The sequence below is a fragment of the Hylobates moloch genome, unplaced genomic scaffold (assembly GCF_009828535.3).
Source record: "Hylobates moloch isolate HMO894 unplaced genomic scaffold, HMol_V3 SCAFFOLD_1, whole genome shotgun sequence".
Classification (NCBI taxonomy): Eukaryota; Metazoa; Chordata; class Mammalia; order Primates; family Hylobatidae; genus Hylobates; species Hylobates moloch.
Genome location: NW_026652276.1, coordinates 155,339,082 through 155,356,110, shown reverse-complemented (window position 1 = coordinate 155,356,110; position 17,029 = coordinate 155,339,082). Strand labels below are relative to the sequence as shown.

Sequence of the window (17,029 nt, the reverse complement as noted above, 5' to 3'; positions counted from 1 at the left end):
TCTTAGTTACTGAACTTCACATGAATGTAACATCTTAGTTACTGAACTTCACATGAATGTAACATCTTAGTTACTGAACTTCACATGAATGTAACATCTTAGTTACTGAACCTCATGTGAAGAAGGCAGCAAAGCTGGAGAAATCCTGACAAGGGAGTGACAAATTTAGTATTACCTCACTCACACTTAGATGGGATCTTTCTCTTTAGGGTTTTAAGTAAACTGTGAATATAAATAATGTAAAATCTGCAGAGATACTTACTTCACAATAGCTCAGATGTACTGAATCTACTATTGATTGAGTATAGGGGGAGAACTATGTTAATTTTTAGATGGTTTTAATATGCTTGTAATAGCATTTGCAAAATCTTTAAAAAAGAGAGAGAAAAGTAGGGGTCAGAGGTGGTGGCTCACGTCTGTAATCCTAGCACTTTGGGAGGCCAAGGTGGGCAGATCGCTTGAGGTCAGGAGTTCCAGACCACCCTAGCCAACATGGTGAAACCCTGTCTCTACTAAAAATACAAAATTTAGCCAGGCATGGTGGCGCGTGCCTGTCATCCTAGCTACTCGGGAGGCTGAGGCAGGAGAATCACTTGAACCTAGGAGGTGGAGGTTTCAGTAAGCCGAGATTGTACCACTGCACTCCAGCCTGGGTGACAGAGTGAGACTCCGTCTCAAAAAAAGAGTAGGCAGGGCACAGTAGCTCATGCCTGTAATCTTGGCACTTTGGGAGGCCGAGGTGGGAGGATTGATTGAGCCCAGGAGTTCAAGACCAGCCTGGGCAATATGGTGAAACCCCATCTCTACCAAAAATATTTAAAAAGTTAGCTGGATGTGGTGGCACACACCTGTAGTCCCAGCTACTCAAGAGGCTAAGATGGGAGGATGGTTTGAGCATAGGAGGCAGAGGTTGCAGTGAGCCCAGATCATACTACTGCACTCCAACCTAGGCAACAGAGCCAGACCTTGTCCAAAAAAAAAAAAAAGTAAAAGTAAAGTAAAGAAAGAAAAAGTAAAAGTAAAATAAGTAAATAATGAAGTTATAGCAGTTATCTGAATTTAGGTGCTTTTGAAAATTTAAGGCTACATGGCAAAAAGTAACAGTATAGAATTTTATCTACACAATTATAAACTTCTCTTGTAAGCACCTGGGGTTTTCTTTTGGACAGTACCCCACACAAATAATGACCAGATCCAAACAACATTAGATTATATGATCTACTAGGCTCGCACTATTACAAGTTTTGCAAGCCTGTGATAGTCTTACTAAGCTGAAATTTTAAAATAAAGTTGAAGTTATAGAAAACATGGGCACAACTGTAACTTTGAGTATTTATTTATTTATTTATTTTGAGATGGAGTTTCACTCTTGTTGCCCAGGCTGGAGTGTAACGGTGCGATCTCAGCTCACTGCAACCTTTGCCTCCTGGGTTCAAGTGATTCTCCCGCCTCAGCCTCCCTAGTAGCTGGGATTACAGGCATGCACCACCATGCCCTGCTAATTTTGTACTTCTAGTAGAGACAGGGTTTCACTATCTTAAGTCAGGCTGGTTTTGAACTCCTGACCTCAGGTGATCCACCGCCTTGGCCTCCCAAAGTACTGGGGTTACAGGCGTGAGCCACCACGCCTGACCAACTTTGAGTATTTATTTCATACTACCATACTCTGACAATTAACAGAGGTTTAAAAGAAAATATGAGGCCGGGCGCGGTGGCTCACACCTGTAATCCCAGCATTTTGGGAGGCCGAGGCGGGTGGATCATGAGGTCAGGAGATGGAGACCATCCTGGCTAACACGGTGAAACCCCATCTCTACTGAAAATACAAAAAATTAGCCAGGAGTGGTGGTGGGCGCCAGTAGTCCCAGCCATGTGGGAGGCTGAGGCAGGAGAATGGGGTGAACCCAGGAGGTCGAGCTTGCAGTTAACCGAGATCGTGCCACTGCACTCCAGACTGGGAGACAGAGTGAGACTCCGTCTCAAAAAAAAAAAAAAAAAAAAAAAAAAAGAAAAGAAAAAGAAAATATGATACAGGATGCCATTAGCTGCCAAAATGGGCCACACAAAATTCTGAAGAGATAGTGGTTTTAACGTGGAATTTCAATGCTAAATTTCTCTCCTGCTGGAATCTACATGATTTGAAAAAAAACATACCACGAACAGCTTTGTCCTCTTGTTTTAATCTCTCCGTGGATCACCACAATATTCAGATAACTTTTTCTATTTGCTTTGAATATGAATAATACTAGTAAGAAGTTCAGCAAGACTGTTTCTCTTGCTGGACTAGCACAATATGACTGTTTTAAGAGTATTGTCTCTCTTATTTTATCTTATCCTGTAGCCCCAAATATTGTACTTTTAATTATTAGAAATAATAATGGCATCTTAATAAAGGACTAGCAGTCTTTGAAGAAGTATCTAGTCAAAATAAAATCATGTCAATGGAAATCCTTTATTATTGCCTGCACCCCATTATGTGCTAGAAACTGTAACTTTATAAACATAACCATATTTATATATTTATATCAGTAACTTTATAAACATAACCATATTTAACCATTACAAAAACACTAAAAGATTAGAGTTATTTGCCCTTTTATAAATGAGGAAACTGGAGGCATAAGGGGTTACAAAACATGCTCAATATGACACAAATTGTAAATGGATGTCAGGCCCAGGATTTAGTATAATATTTCCAGTGTCATACTAAGTGAGTGTTTTTTTTTTTAATACTAAGAAAAACAGATGAAGCAGTGAAATGTACAGACCCACATACTAAAAAAAAAAAAATTACCGGAACGGAGAGTTGAAAAATACTTTTTTTCCAGATTGTTAGAGAAAACTAAATAGAAACCACACACACACACACACACACACACAATAAAAACAATAACCATCCATTTAATCTGATAAAAATTCCTTGAAAATTTTTTCAAGTTGTTCATATCCTAGTTGAAAATGTTTTATGATATAAAATGTCTCTTTTCCTCAAACCTATTAGTTAACTCATTTAAGTATAGAAATCATTTAAGTGTAAAAATTCTAAAACTATAATAGAAACCTAAAAACATATACTTAGTTATGTAAACACTTTAAAAAATGTTATATGTTCCCTTCTTTTGTTCACATTCATGAAACAGACAAAAACACACAAAGACACACACACAGAGAGAGAGAGAGAGAGAGAGAGAGGAGATCCAAACATGTATCTTTAAACTGTCTCATTTAATTTCAAATCTCAGTTCCACTTATAAAAACAGTTGTATGTTCACTTTACCCCCTTGAAATAAGCAGTTCTGGGCCTAAATATCCTGGTTGTTTTATTAAAAAAGAAACTAAAAGTCCCACACTATAAAAGCACACTCCACCCCCTTCTAATTGCCTTTTTCCAAGCTAGTACAACTCACAAGCAGATTATCCATCCCTTCCCCCTTTCCTGCCTGTAAAATCCAAGTTAGACAAACACTGTGGGGCTGAAATGACATATTTGAATGGAATTCAGACCCACCAGTTCCTGTTTATGTTTCTGATTTGAGAATGTTGTCTTCTCATTCACTATACATTAGGAACACTGCAAGGCCATAAATAGTGTCAGGTTACTTGCAAGCAGGACCAATGAGCATTAATCATTACTTCCAGTCAACTGGCAAAAGCAGCAGCTGATGGAACACTACACCCTTCAGCTCTGTATAAATGGACATTCCAGAGAGAGTGAGTGTGTGTGTGTGTGTGTGTGTGTGTGTGTGTGTGTGTGTGTGTTTCCTTTCAGTCTCCATTTTATGAATGAAACTCCAGGCTCTATAGCGTCCATTCATGTAAGAGAAATGCTTACAGGGCTCTGCCCCTAGGGATCAATCAGTCATGGGTAAAACTGGTATGATTGGTTTAAGACAGCCTTCAGCCTTCCATTACTGACTTAAAATGCAGTCCCTGTCCATTTGGCCTGTGTTAATGCATAAAGAGTAAATCCAGACTGTAGTCTCAATTCTCAAATCAAATCACTAGAGCCAATGCCACTTACTGTAACTGTAGATTTAGAGCATATTTAAGTATTTCTTAGAAAAACTGATATAGTGGGCCAGAGTACTGGTTTGGGAGGTTTGCAATTTTAACTCCAAAAGGAATGAGGAAAACTCATATGAGACATGCTAAGCAATAAAATGCAAAGTCAAATTGTGAGGCCAATCTATGACCTCTATTATAATAACAAAATCAATTAGGAAGACATCACTGTCACTTTTCACGATTGAAGCACCTAAAAATCAGAGATTAAGTGATCTACTATTCCACAAATCACTGGCTGAGTTAAAGAAAATTATCTTTGGATATTGAGAAAGAGCTAAGATGTTAACATTTTCTGAAAGTTCAATAGCTCATTCTTTAAAGTTCCCAAGTGATCCTATACTTACTTGAATGTCTTTAAGCAATAGTTTTAGAGTTAGGAGGGAAAAAATGAGCTGCCATGTTTCAGGAGAAAATGTAGCCATAAGCAAATGATGTTCTGTACTGGCATAAGGCCATAGTTTGGCCTTTGGAAGTGTTACATATCAAGTACAAAAGGTCAAAGTTCATGGAATCATAATCATTGCTGCACTGGAAATTACTAAAGATGGCAATATTTAAAAATATCCAGAGTTTTTAGGGAGAGGAAGCAATATATGAGCAATTATGGAAATACTTTTTGAAGAGTCAGTCCTATCCTGAATAGTGTTAAATATGGAATGGGTTTTATTAGCCATTTGTAATTTGGTCCTTGACTCCAAAGGGGAAAAAAACACTTTTTTCTTTCGGTGACCTGAAGCCATGTGAGAAAAAAGTTGCAGTAAACAGTCCCTGTGTATATCTCTAAACCACTGATCAACAGATCCTTACCATGCCTACAGAAAAGGAAGAGGATAAACAGAAAAATTGCCCAGTCTTTGGTTTTAAACCTGGGAAGGGTTATTTATTATGGCATTATGACAAATATTTAACCTCCAATTTCTAATATCTGATTAATAAAGTCATACAGAATAAATAAATTTATGGCCATATGTTAGAGCTCAAAACTAAAATACTTAGGCAGGTGGGAGACGAACCCACCATTCAGAAAAAATATGGGACAGAGGAAAGTCACTAAAGAGTGAACGTATACTGAATTATTAATTTTTTGCTAACTTTTTTTCCAGGGCTTTAAAAATAGTCAATATTTTCTAAGGAATTACTCTTTAAGGTGGTTCAAAAATATGTAAATAAAAATGACAAACTGAAGATGAATATCTTCAAATGTAATATTTCATATTTAAAATAATTGTAATATGTCGTCTAACTTCCATTATTCAATATATTTAAAGTCTGATCAATGTAATACATGAATTACAACTTTATAATTATTAGGGGCTGGATATAAAATTCATAATAGATTGATTTGAGAAGTATATGCATTATCTATATTGAAATAATTTGTTTAGGTGTTCAGAGTTCTAGATATTGTGGTTTTTATAATTCTAGGCCTTCTCCTATAACTATATAAGAGAGAGGTGGGTCTTGAGATAGACTGCTGTAGTTGCTGAGAAGAGAAGAAGGCATACATTCGTAACAACTTGGTGACTCTTCCATACTTTCAAAGGGAATATGAATAGAAAAATACTATCCTACTTCCTTTCCTCCTTAGCTGCCTAATTAGAATCCCAGCAATAATACAATTTTTAAAAAATAACTGAGATAAAATAATTTCTTCAATGTGAAAACACTGAATAGTAAGTGACATTGGAATGTTCAGACAGTGGTGGTATGCACCTGTAATCCCAACCACGGTGAGGCTGAGGAGGGAGAATTGCTTGAGGCCAAGAGTTAGCAACTTACCTGGGCAAGACAGCGAGACCCTATCTCTTTAAAACACATCAGGCAAAACAAAACAAGACACACACACACAGAATGTTCAAGAGGGCGAAATTATTGATCATGGCTTTCCATTTTGGAAATAATGAAGCCTGCTAGTTTATGGTAAGCCTTGAATATTCAAAATAAATATCAGTTACCTTTATTTCTACTCCCTGTGTTCCATCTGACTTTAATTAGTGTCTTTCAACAGCTTTCCTTTTTGTAATCACTGCATACTTTCTGTTTCCTGGATAATATTTTTGGTTGTTTATGTGTACCCCAATTGTTCAGAAAGGATGAAAGAAAAGTGTATTAGAAAATATGTGTGAGGTTAGTTTCCCTAGAATACGTATCTCATCTTGTAAGTAAATAGTAATAAATTGTTTTTTAAGGTAAAATATCCTGATGACACAATTTCTGAGATATTGCTAGATTAGTAGTAATAAATGCAATAGTAATAGTTTAGAAATAAATGACTGGGACATTTTAGCCCTCTGAATGTTGTCATTTTTTTCTGAAGTTTTGTGCAAGTTTAGTCAGTTGATTGAGGCTCTGACACGTCATCTCCAAACTATAAAACACTACACATTTATATTTTTATATGGATGCAAAAAAAACCATGTTGTTCTTGCTCCAATACCCAATTATTTAATCCTACAACTTTCACTTTCAAACCATATCATAAACTCTGCAAGGGGAAGCCCACGCAATGCTTGCTACTACAGGCAGCATTAGGAATTACTTCACTACTTTTCCTACTATTTGATTAGGATGAGTATCCACCAACACAGCAAAACATAGAATAACATTTACAATATAAAAACATTCTTCTCTTGCCATTTCAGAAACCCAAGAGTATTTAAATTTCTTGATTAAAGTGCCAGCTTGGGCCTATGTGAATAGCAGATAGATTTGTCAGCTCTGACAGATGAAAGTTAAACATATTCCAGTTTTAACATATTTAACATAAGGTAAATATTTTTTCAGTATTTATTTCATCATTTTTCTGCCTACACATAATTTTTCGATGTGCTAGGGACAGATAACCGTTCTCTAAATTTACAGGCTTTTCTACTGGCTTTTGTCAAAGCCCTAATAGGGTAATAAAGAAGTATATGAGGAGCTTGGGAGGGGTTGTTGGGGTGAATAATGGATGGATTTTAAATGAAGAATGGGCCGGGCATGGTGGCTCATGCCTGTTATCCCAGCATTTTGGGAGGCTGAGGCGGGCGGATCACCTAAGGTTGGAAGTTTGAGACCAGCATGACCAACATGGAGAAACCGTGTCTCTACTAAAAATACAAAATTAGCCGGGCATGGTGGTGGTGCACGCCTGTGATCCCAGCTACTCAGGAGGCTGAGGCAGGAGAATCATTTGAATTAGGGAGGCAGAGGTTGTGGTGAGCTGAGATCGTGCCATTGTACTCCAGCCAGGGCAACAAGAGTGAAACTCCGTCTCAAAAATAAATAAATAAATAAATAAAATAAAATGAAGAATGGAAAAAGCACCCTATTCCTCAAAAACAGCTTTCTTTACATCTGTTTGAGATCCTGTAGTCCCTCATAAGCTTACTTGTGAAAAATGGATTCAGCTGACAATGGTCTGAAAAGCACAGCTCAAGGTGAAGTGTAAGCCACTGAGCCATCAAGGGCATTAAGAAAGAAAGAGTGAGGTCCAATGAGAAGACTCAAACTAAGTTCATGCAATCAAGGACTTAGAGCTTGGAAGGGCCATTAATTAGCCACTTTTTCTTCTCATTATTTTTCAGCCTTTTTCAAAAGAGCTATTACAAAAGATCACTTCTTTGATAATCTCAGTTTTTAAGAATGCTCGTGGTATATTTTTTAAAAGAAAGCAGAATGCATCTTCATCATTTATATCGTTGAATTGCTCTATTTTTCTACCTCACTGCAGTGAACACCTTAACATTTAGAGTAAAATGTGGGCACTATTTAATGTGAAATGTTCTCCTCCCAAATTAGTGAAAGCACACCTCACATCTTCAAGCAGATGCCCTGGATCACGAAGAGCCTTCGAAAACCATACAAAAACACTCAGTATTTCCCTTAAATCTGAACAATTATGTAGAAAGACAAATCATGAACTCTCCACTAAACTAAGAATTAGAAAATACTAATTTTAGTTTTGGCTGCTTCACAATATATCTGTAACTGATGGTAAGTTACTTCATTTGGATGAACCTCAGATATTTATCTGTAAAATTTGGGTGTGAAGAAGTAGTTTGAAGTAGGTGAACTTCAAGAGCTTTCATGATAAAAGGATTTAGAATTCTATGAAACATTTATTTGTGTCAACTTCCCAATTTAAAATAGCACGAACAACATTTGCCGCCAAAGAGTTATGTGCCTCCAAATTGAAAAAAGGCCTTATCAGCAGCGGCAGGAGTGGCCTTAAGAAACACAATTTAAAAATGCAAAAACATTTTCTTTGGCAAATATATGATGTTGAGTTCTCACCCCTGCCCTCTGCTTGTATTTCCTACTCTCTCCAAGCTCAAAGTACGCAGCATTGTCCTTTATTTTCTTATTTTAGCTATTTTCCTCTTGCCTTTGAAAGTTGTTCTTTCCCTCTCTTCATTCCCTACTCTGATTAAGTTGCTCCGCCACATGGCTGAGAAGCATTGTTTAATTAGGATAACAGAATAGGTCTTAAGGGCTAAAAACACCTTATTAATGTACATTACTCCTCCAACCAACTACTGGGTTAAGATTTTTAATAAACTACAATATGCAAAGGAATAAAATCCTAATGGTAGGATTGCAAGCACTGTGCCAGGTGAACATGAATCCCACTAAGTAGGGCATTATTTTCCCTCCCTCCTCTAAGGCAGTCCTAGACACAAACCAATAGAAAGTCATTTACGCTTACAACATATGAGACTGTAACCTCCTTTACTTGTTTTCACTTATAGGACTGACGTGATGACTTTGGACACTTCTCTTCTTCAACTATAAATTGATTGATTTTTTTTTGTTGTTTGTTTTTGAGACCGAGTCTCGCTCTGTTGCCCAGGCTGGAGTGCAGTGGCGCGATCTCGGCTCACTGCAAGCTCCACCTCCCATGTTCACGCCATTCTCCTGCCTCAGCCTCCCGAGTAGCTGGGACTACAGGCGCCCGCCACCGCGTCCGGCTAATTTTTTGTATTTTTTTTAGTAGAGACGGGGTTTCACCGTGGTCTTGATCTCCTGACCTCGTGATCCACCCACCCTGCCCTCCCAAAGTGCTGGGATTACAGGCGTGAGCCACCGCGCCTGGCCAGATTGATTTTTTTTAAAAAAATACTCATTCTGTTTGATTAGGAAAGCAGCACATAAGCATTGTTAAAATATAAAATATTAATACTTCACAGATACAAAATATCACCTATAATACCACCTATATATAGCCAAGGTATTTCTGTACTGGCTCTTAATTTGCATGAGTTATGCTTTGCATACTTTTAAAAACTCAGTAGTCTCATTTTATTAAATATTTTTCAAAAATCTGACTTCTAATGGCTGCATAATATTTCTTTTACAGGTACCCATAACTTACTTTACCGTTGACCTATTATATATTTTTAATATTTTGCTTTCTCTCTGTCTCTCTCAAACATTCACTATGCATCTTTCACTATTTCTTAGAATAAATTCCTGAGAGTGAAATTACCCCCATCAAAACATGTGAACACTGTGTGCTGGTATTTTTTAAAGTCAAAGTTTAGTTTCATGTGCCCACTACCCCTCTAAAAAAATCTACTGTAAGATATCAAAAAGTAAAATAAAATGAAACAAAAAAAGCAAAATATCAACCAACCAACTAACAAATTCAGCTCTAATAAAATATATTGCTATAAACATCTAAAATATTTGCCTCACTGGACATTCTGAATTTGCAAAACCTCATATGTGGTCATGAAAATGGGAAAACAGTCTTGACTCTAAGAAAAAAGAATACTTTGTACGGGAATCTCCATGAGGCACTCCAGATGAAGCACTCAATGTGTATTTAATACTTCTTATGTGGGCATTTGACCATAAGGGAATGAAAAAAAAATCATGTTGGATTTAGAAAAAAGCAACCAACCAACAACAACAAAAAATGTGTACTGCTTTATGCAGCATAATTAAGGCTAGAGAAGACAAGGAAAGCGACAAAAATAGACGGATTGGATTGGATCTTTTAGAACCTAGTATCATGATACAATCATGATCATACTGTACTGGTTCATCAAATTGGCCCTAAATATCTGTTTCTTGTTTCCTCACTGTCTTCTGATCGAAGTTATTTTCTTTTCTCCCGAATAAAAATTTATACTCTACTAACATAGTATTTTGCATTTTTTATCTTAAATATTAGGCAGTTGAAATTGCATTCCTGTAATTATAATTATAACAAATAGACCTTCCATTTCCCATGTCATAATTAATGTCAGGCTTTATTAGAGCACAATCATAAGCTACCTTTTCCCTTACGAGGCTTCTTTTATTTTCACAACATTTATGGTGTATAGAATTAAGCAATAAAGAGTTCTAAAGGTCTTCTGTAAGAATAGCCTTTGGATCATAGATGCTGAGTTAACTGACTTAGAAAATGCTTTTTACGGCAGGGCGCAGTGGCTCACGCCTGTAATCCCAGCACTTTGGGAGGCTGAGGCTGGCGGATCACTTGAGGTCAGGCGTTTGAGACCAGCCTAGCCAACATGATGAACCCCTGTCTCTAATTAAAAACAGAAAAATCAGCTGGGCATGGTGGTACACGCCTGTAGTCCCAGATACTCAGGAGGCTGAGGCAGGAGAACTGCTTGAATCTGGGAGGCAGAGGTTGCGGTGAGCCGAAATCACACCACTGCACTCCAGCCTGGGCGACAGAATGAAACTCCATCTCAAAATACAAAAACAAATAAAGAAAATGCTTTTCACATTGTTTTTAAACCACATATAAATCTATGTGCTTCCTAATGTGCTATTTGTTCAACACCAATAGGTGAAAAAATAAATCACTGATTCAGTGATAAATGCATTAGATTTCCTCAAAGATTATTAAGCATACTTTCAGTAAGGATGAAAAAATTAATGACAACCAAACAAAATATCTACGGATCATATTTGTTGATTGCAATGTATGACATTTACACATGTGTCAACTTAACTGCAGCAATCTCGTGGCGAGTAAAATACATTTTGATACCCACAGATTAATTTTTCATAGGCCCTGGTTATGGGGTTACTATATTTATTTTAAATCCTATCGGAAAGATATAATTTTACCATTTAACTATTCAAGCAAAATACAACTGTATCCTACTGCGAACTGAAATTAGAACTCAAAGGTGGTATAAAACTTTGGTAATTTTAAATATAATTAAAAGCGCAGAATGCAATATAAAATTAACAGCTTTTTAGGTAAGAATTTTACAAGTAATCTGCAAGACATGGCATACTCACAAAAGAGATGCCATACATACCTTCGACAAACGATGCTGGACTATGTTTTGAAGATGATACATGACTCAATCTGTGCTTTTGAGGGTCAAATAGTGACTGGCTCTGAAGTCCGTATTACGTATGAATGTAATTCTTACAGCACAAGATGCTATATTTCGCCCTTATTAGAATTTTAAAATCTCTTTTCCATTAGGTTCACATCTTCTTAAGAAAAGTTATACATTCTCAATACCACACTACATATAACTGTATATACAATATAAATATGAGGAGAAGATATACATGGAGCAATCATAGAATCAAGAAAAGAGTTTCAGGCTGGGCATGGCGGCTCACGCCTGTAATCCCAGCACTTTGGCAGGCTGAGGCGGGCAGATCACTAGGTCAAGAGATTGAGACCAGCCTGACCAACATGGAGAAACCCCATCTCTACTAAAAATACAAAATTAGCCGGGCATGGTGGCGCATGCCTGTAATCCCAGCTACTCTGGAGGCTGAGGCAGGAGAATCGCTTGAACCTGGGAGGCAGAGTTTGCGGTGAGCTGAGATCGTGCCACTGCACTCCAGCCTGGCAACAGAGCAAGACTCCATCTCAAAAAAAAAAAAAAGAAAAAAAAAGAAGAGTTTCAATGTTGCTCTTTTTGGTATCATACATATAAAAACATTTCTAGGCAGGGCATGGTGGCTCACACCAGTAATCCCAGCACTTTGGAAGGCCAAGGCAGCCAGATCACCTGAGGTCAGGAGTCTGAGACCAGCCTGGCCAACATGGTGAAACCCCATCTCTACTAAAACTACAAAAATCAGCCGGGCGTGGTGGCGGGTGCCTGTAATCCCAGTTACTCGGGAGGCTGAGGCGGGAGTATTGCTTGGACCCGGGAGGCGGAGGTTGCAGTGAGCTGAGAATGCACCACTGCACTCAAGCCTGGGCGACAGAGCGAGACTCCATCTCAAAAAAAATTCATTTCTAGAGCACAAAAAGAAATATTTTAAGTGCTATGCTATACATGTTCTTTGGAATGATTATTTGAGATAATTTATATGATTTCCACATAAAGTTTCTTGAAATCATGATGAATTTTAAAAACTACAACAAATCTGGTTTTGGGAATAAGGATAATATAAATTAACAAGATTTGAAATTTACAGAGATAAATGTGTACTATTTATAATAAAGCCCACTGTATTGCAGGGTTCTTAATTATAGACACCAGTGGACGATACAAAAGGTTCTAAACTGAGACCACAATGGGAATTTCAAGATACTCCCCAAATTACAGTCCCTGGGGCAAAAATTCAAATAAAGACTCTTATACAATCTGTTAAAATTTCTTAAATTATAAATCAGCCAAGTAAACTGATAAATAAGGTGTCTTCTCATCTTTGCAACTGTATACCATAACAACCTCACAGCCATGTCAAATTTAGTAGTTGAGGAAATCTCTAAAATGAGCCTGGAAGAGTATGGTATGGAGAGAGCTAGTATCCAGTCTTCAGATCCTGACGCACCCCACTTTTTGTCTCTCTTCCTATCCTTGAGCTCAATACTGGGCCACGCTGTGAGAGTTTCACACACCAAGATCCATCCTCATGCCTTCACAAACAGCTGCCCTTTAGCCACCCTTGAACCTAGCACTATATATAGGAGCAATGTGCTCTGCTTTCAGAAAACAGGGCCTGGGATGAACTTGCTCAGGCCCTGGAAGTAGACTCAAGGCCACTTGGGCAGAGAATTCATAGGTTTTGGGGAGCTCGCATGCTTTCTAGAAGTTGAGGCATGCCTCAAGGGGGCCAATTCCCCTCGTCCTTTGAACTTATTGGCCAGTGTAGAAGGATGACCAGAGGGAGACTTCTAAGTCACAGGGGTCTCTTTTGCAGAGCCTTAAGGGCGTTCATTATCAAGCAGGTAATCTCATATGCAAACTGGTAGCTCCAGACCTGGAGATAGTTTTCTTTACTCAAGTAGACTGATGATAGAAAAACTCAGCAGAGGAAGCAATACTCCCTTCATAAAGAATGCCCAAACTTTATATCCAGACAAAAGGAAATGAAACTGTTCTCAAATATTTCCATATCCACAACCGTCTATTGACCAGATACAATAATCTTAACAATATTTTACAGGTACATGGTAACCTTATAAACATTAGCTTTTATTTCATAGATTATTTTTCAAAATACCTGAGATGTGTTAAAAACAGATGTCCTGATTTGGCAGATTATAGAAGGAAAAACTCAGCAGAGTTAAGTAATTCTTTTAAAGTCTCAAGGTTCAAATATTGGCAAAGTTGGTGGTACTATTTGGAAAAAAAAATTTTTTTTTTTTTTGAGATGGAGTCTTACTCTGTCACCCAGGCTGGAGTGCAATGGCACAATCTCGGCTCACTATAACTTCCACCTCCTGGGTTCAACCAACTTTCCTGCCTCAGCCTACCAAGTAGCTGGGACTACAGGCACGTGCCACCATGCCCAGCTAATTTTTTGTATTTTTAGTAGAGACAGGGTTTCACCATGTTAGCCAGGATGGTCTCAATCTCCTGACCTCGTAACCCACCCACCTCGGCCTCCCAAAGTGCTGGGATTACAGGCATGAGCCACCAGACTGGAAAAGATTTTAAACCTTCCCTCCTTTCAGGAAACCCCTCTCCCCCACTTGACGTGCTGCTTTGTACTACTTTCTAGCTCACAGAGACAAAGCTAAACTTTACGAATAATCTGTTATTCCCCTCTTAATATAATATGTAAGAATTCTTACTTACGAACACTTAGAATCTTTGCCACCAATAATTTTTTTTTTTTTTTTTTTTTTTTTTTTTTTTTGGAGGGTGTTTTTTTCTCTCGCCCAGGCTGGAGTGCAGTGGTGCGATCTCGGCTCACTGCAACCTCTGCCTCCCGGGTTCAAGCGATTCTCTTGCCTCAGCCTCCTGAGTACCTGGGACTACAGGCACGTGCCACCATCCCTGGCTAATTTTTTGTATATTTAGTAGAGACGGGGTTTCACCGTGTTAGCCAGGGTGGCCTCGATCTCCTGACCTCGTGATCCACCAGTCTCAGCCTCCCAAAGTGCTGGGATTACAGGCGTGATCCACCGCACCAGGACCCCAGTAATTTTTTTAAAAATGTTATAAGCAATATGTGACCTAGTTCAGAAGAATATTACTTTCTGTAAACATTTTTATTAAGTAGCACTGTAGTAGCAAAATAACAAGAAAAAAAAGTGCAGAATTAAGAAAAAAATTGCAATGTCCCTCTTGAGCTGAGACTGTGCATAATTCTGTAAAGTGTATTTTTCTTTAAACTGGTTTTGTTTCCAGACACTATTTCAACCATCACCTCATGTCAAAATGACCTGATAGTCCAAATCTTTACACGTAGATGAAGTTTTAATGAAGGGACAAAATCTGAAAGATCTTATTAAAAAATGATCAGGAGCTACCTAGTCTGATACCAACACTAACCAACGTGACAAGGGAGGTGAAAAAGTGCCTTGAATGTAATTTGAGCAGAGCACGGGCCTACCTGAGTCATATGCAAAATCTCTGGGTTCCTGTTTAATCATCAGAGGAGGGGGAAAGCTTTGGCTGGCCGCACTGCCAACCATGGTGTTGTGTTCATACACTGGGTCGTGGTACTCCTGCTTAAAGCCTTGTGGTGGGAAGGGGATGTTTGGCTCAGACATCTGGCGTTGGTACATAGGACGTCCTTCCCTTGGCATTGTCGGCAAAGGAGGAAAGGAGTTACAGGGTTCAGAAAGCTGGCGGCGAAATCTAGGGAATAAGAGAGTGTGTTTCAGATGAAATGGTAACATGGAACATTCTTTAAAATACGGATACAGTTTTTCATTTCTTAGTGAATGAACATGATACCAGCTGACCTGAAGTGTAAATCTTTAACAAGCATTACATTTTTCTTTCCTGGGTTAATAGCTCTATGTTTTTTAATCATATGACTTACATTCCCTTTCTAATCAGTCTCTTGCAGCACTGTTGCAGTATATGAATTAAAGATGTACTTTGAGTAAGGATGGGAGAGCAATGAACAACTTTGAGGATTTTACACACACACACACACACACACACACACACACACAAAACGATTAATGGCTAAAATACCTAGTTCTAAATCAATTGGATCACTGATAATTTCCACACAAAAGAGTCTTAAATGATTATATACCAGAAAAAAAAGGGAGGAGGGAAATAGAGTCTGATCTCAAACTGCATCCTCTATCTTTTAATTCTGTTACCAAACTGATCAATAAACAAAAAACCAAACAAACAAAAACCTACTTATTGGTTTTCCTTCCATTACCATCCATTGCTGAGGAAGTAAGAGAGGAATGACTCTTCTCAAATCAGCAGGACTTTCAATTCCTCAACAATGTCCTAATTAACATTGTGTTCTAGTAAGAAACAAAACTGGGTATTATAAGGACTCAAACCCAAGCTGGTTTAAAAAAGACTACCTCTTTACTGTCAAACAGCAATGCAGACCATATTGGCTTCCAATAGATTCAAATACAGTATCAGGTTGATAAAAATAAGCATAAATCCACAGCTGATCTCCAAAGGTGAAAATAACATATAGTGTTGTATAGGTTTGGGGCAAGTCCCGCTGTTAGGACATGAGGAAGTTCTGAGGCCTCAGCAGAAGGCTAGAAATGAGTCCTATGCCTCTTCCTCCTTGGTTATACTTCATAACGATTGGCTAATCACATAATCGTTCTGTTCTGTGTTTCTCATCCATAATATCATTGACCCACCACAAAGATATAGATTAATTAAAGATTTAAAAGTGCTCTAAAAATGCCCCAGGAGTGCTTAAAAATAACCTATAAAACACTTCTATGAGCAAATATAAGCCTATTAACCCCCCCACTAAAAGCATTCCTGAGACTTTAATTTGGAAAGTTAGCATTTAATTTCGGTAATGTTAAATGAAAATAAGGTAAAAGCTAAAGAATGGCAAAGCGATTGCTTTAGCATTTCTAAGAACACTCCATCCTGTGATTTAACTCTAGGCTCACTGGTGGTCATGGAAAGCACTGAAATTCCACCTACACCTGCAGAAAATAAACTTAGAAACTCGGATATTGCAGAGCAGTTAGGCTGACTGGCACTGCATTCATTTCCCTTCTCTTGCTTATTTCATTAGCCAAAAAAAGAAACAGAAATTATCATTAAGAACTGTCAAGGAGTGAATCAGAAAATTGTAACTTGAAGTTAAAATAAGAAACTGGCTCACTTGTGAAGCCTTAAAAGGAAGTTAATAATACTTGTAACTGAAAGCTTTGTAAGGAATCAAGCCATTTGTTTTTACGAGTCGACCTGATTCCAGTTGGAAGTTGCTGGGGCACATGTATATATCAAACATGCATGCTTCTCAGGAAGTTGCAAGGTTTTGGTGCAATTCTTAGGAGCCACTGACCAATGGTAAAGAGAAAGTGATTCAAGAAGCTTCTGGAAAGGAGTTAACAGATAAGGAGACATACTGATGAACTCCCAGATCAAGAAAAACAGGGTGAAAGTGGTGGAAACACTGAGAAAGAGAGACAGGGCTCCTGCACAGTGGGTTCAGGAAAAAGTGCCAAAGGGCTGGCCCAAGGAGCAGAGTGAGGCTGAGGAAAGGAAGCAGGGTGCAGGCCAGTTGGCCGTAAAGCGTTCCCAGAGTGAAGTGGGGTGCCTGGCTGGAGGGGGTGTTTTGGGGAAAGGATCTGTTC

At 38.2% G+C, this 17,029-nt stretch overlaps 1 protein-coding gene across 11 annotated transcripts in view; it reads right to left on the bottom strand.

Annotated features, from left to right (window-relative positions):
• The window catches only part of ETV1 (ETS variant transcription factor 1), a 97,575-nt gene that overhangs the window by 23,807 nt on the left and 56,739 nt on the right, over nucleotides 1-17,029 (bottom strand). For all 11 annotated transcript variants that reach the window (XM_058446820.1, XM_058446847.1, XM_032760315.2 and 8 more), the window contains one exon: nucleotides 14,830-15,077. In XM_058446820.1, the coding sequence (XP_058302803.1) occupies nucleotides 14,830-15,077 (248 nt within the window). The remainder of the gene's footprint in view (nucleotides 1-14,829; nucleotides 15,078-17,029) is intronic.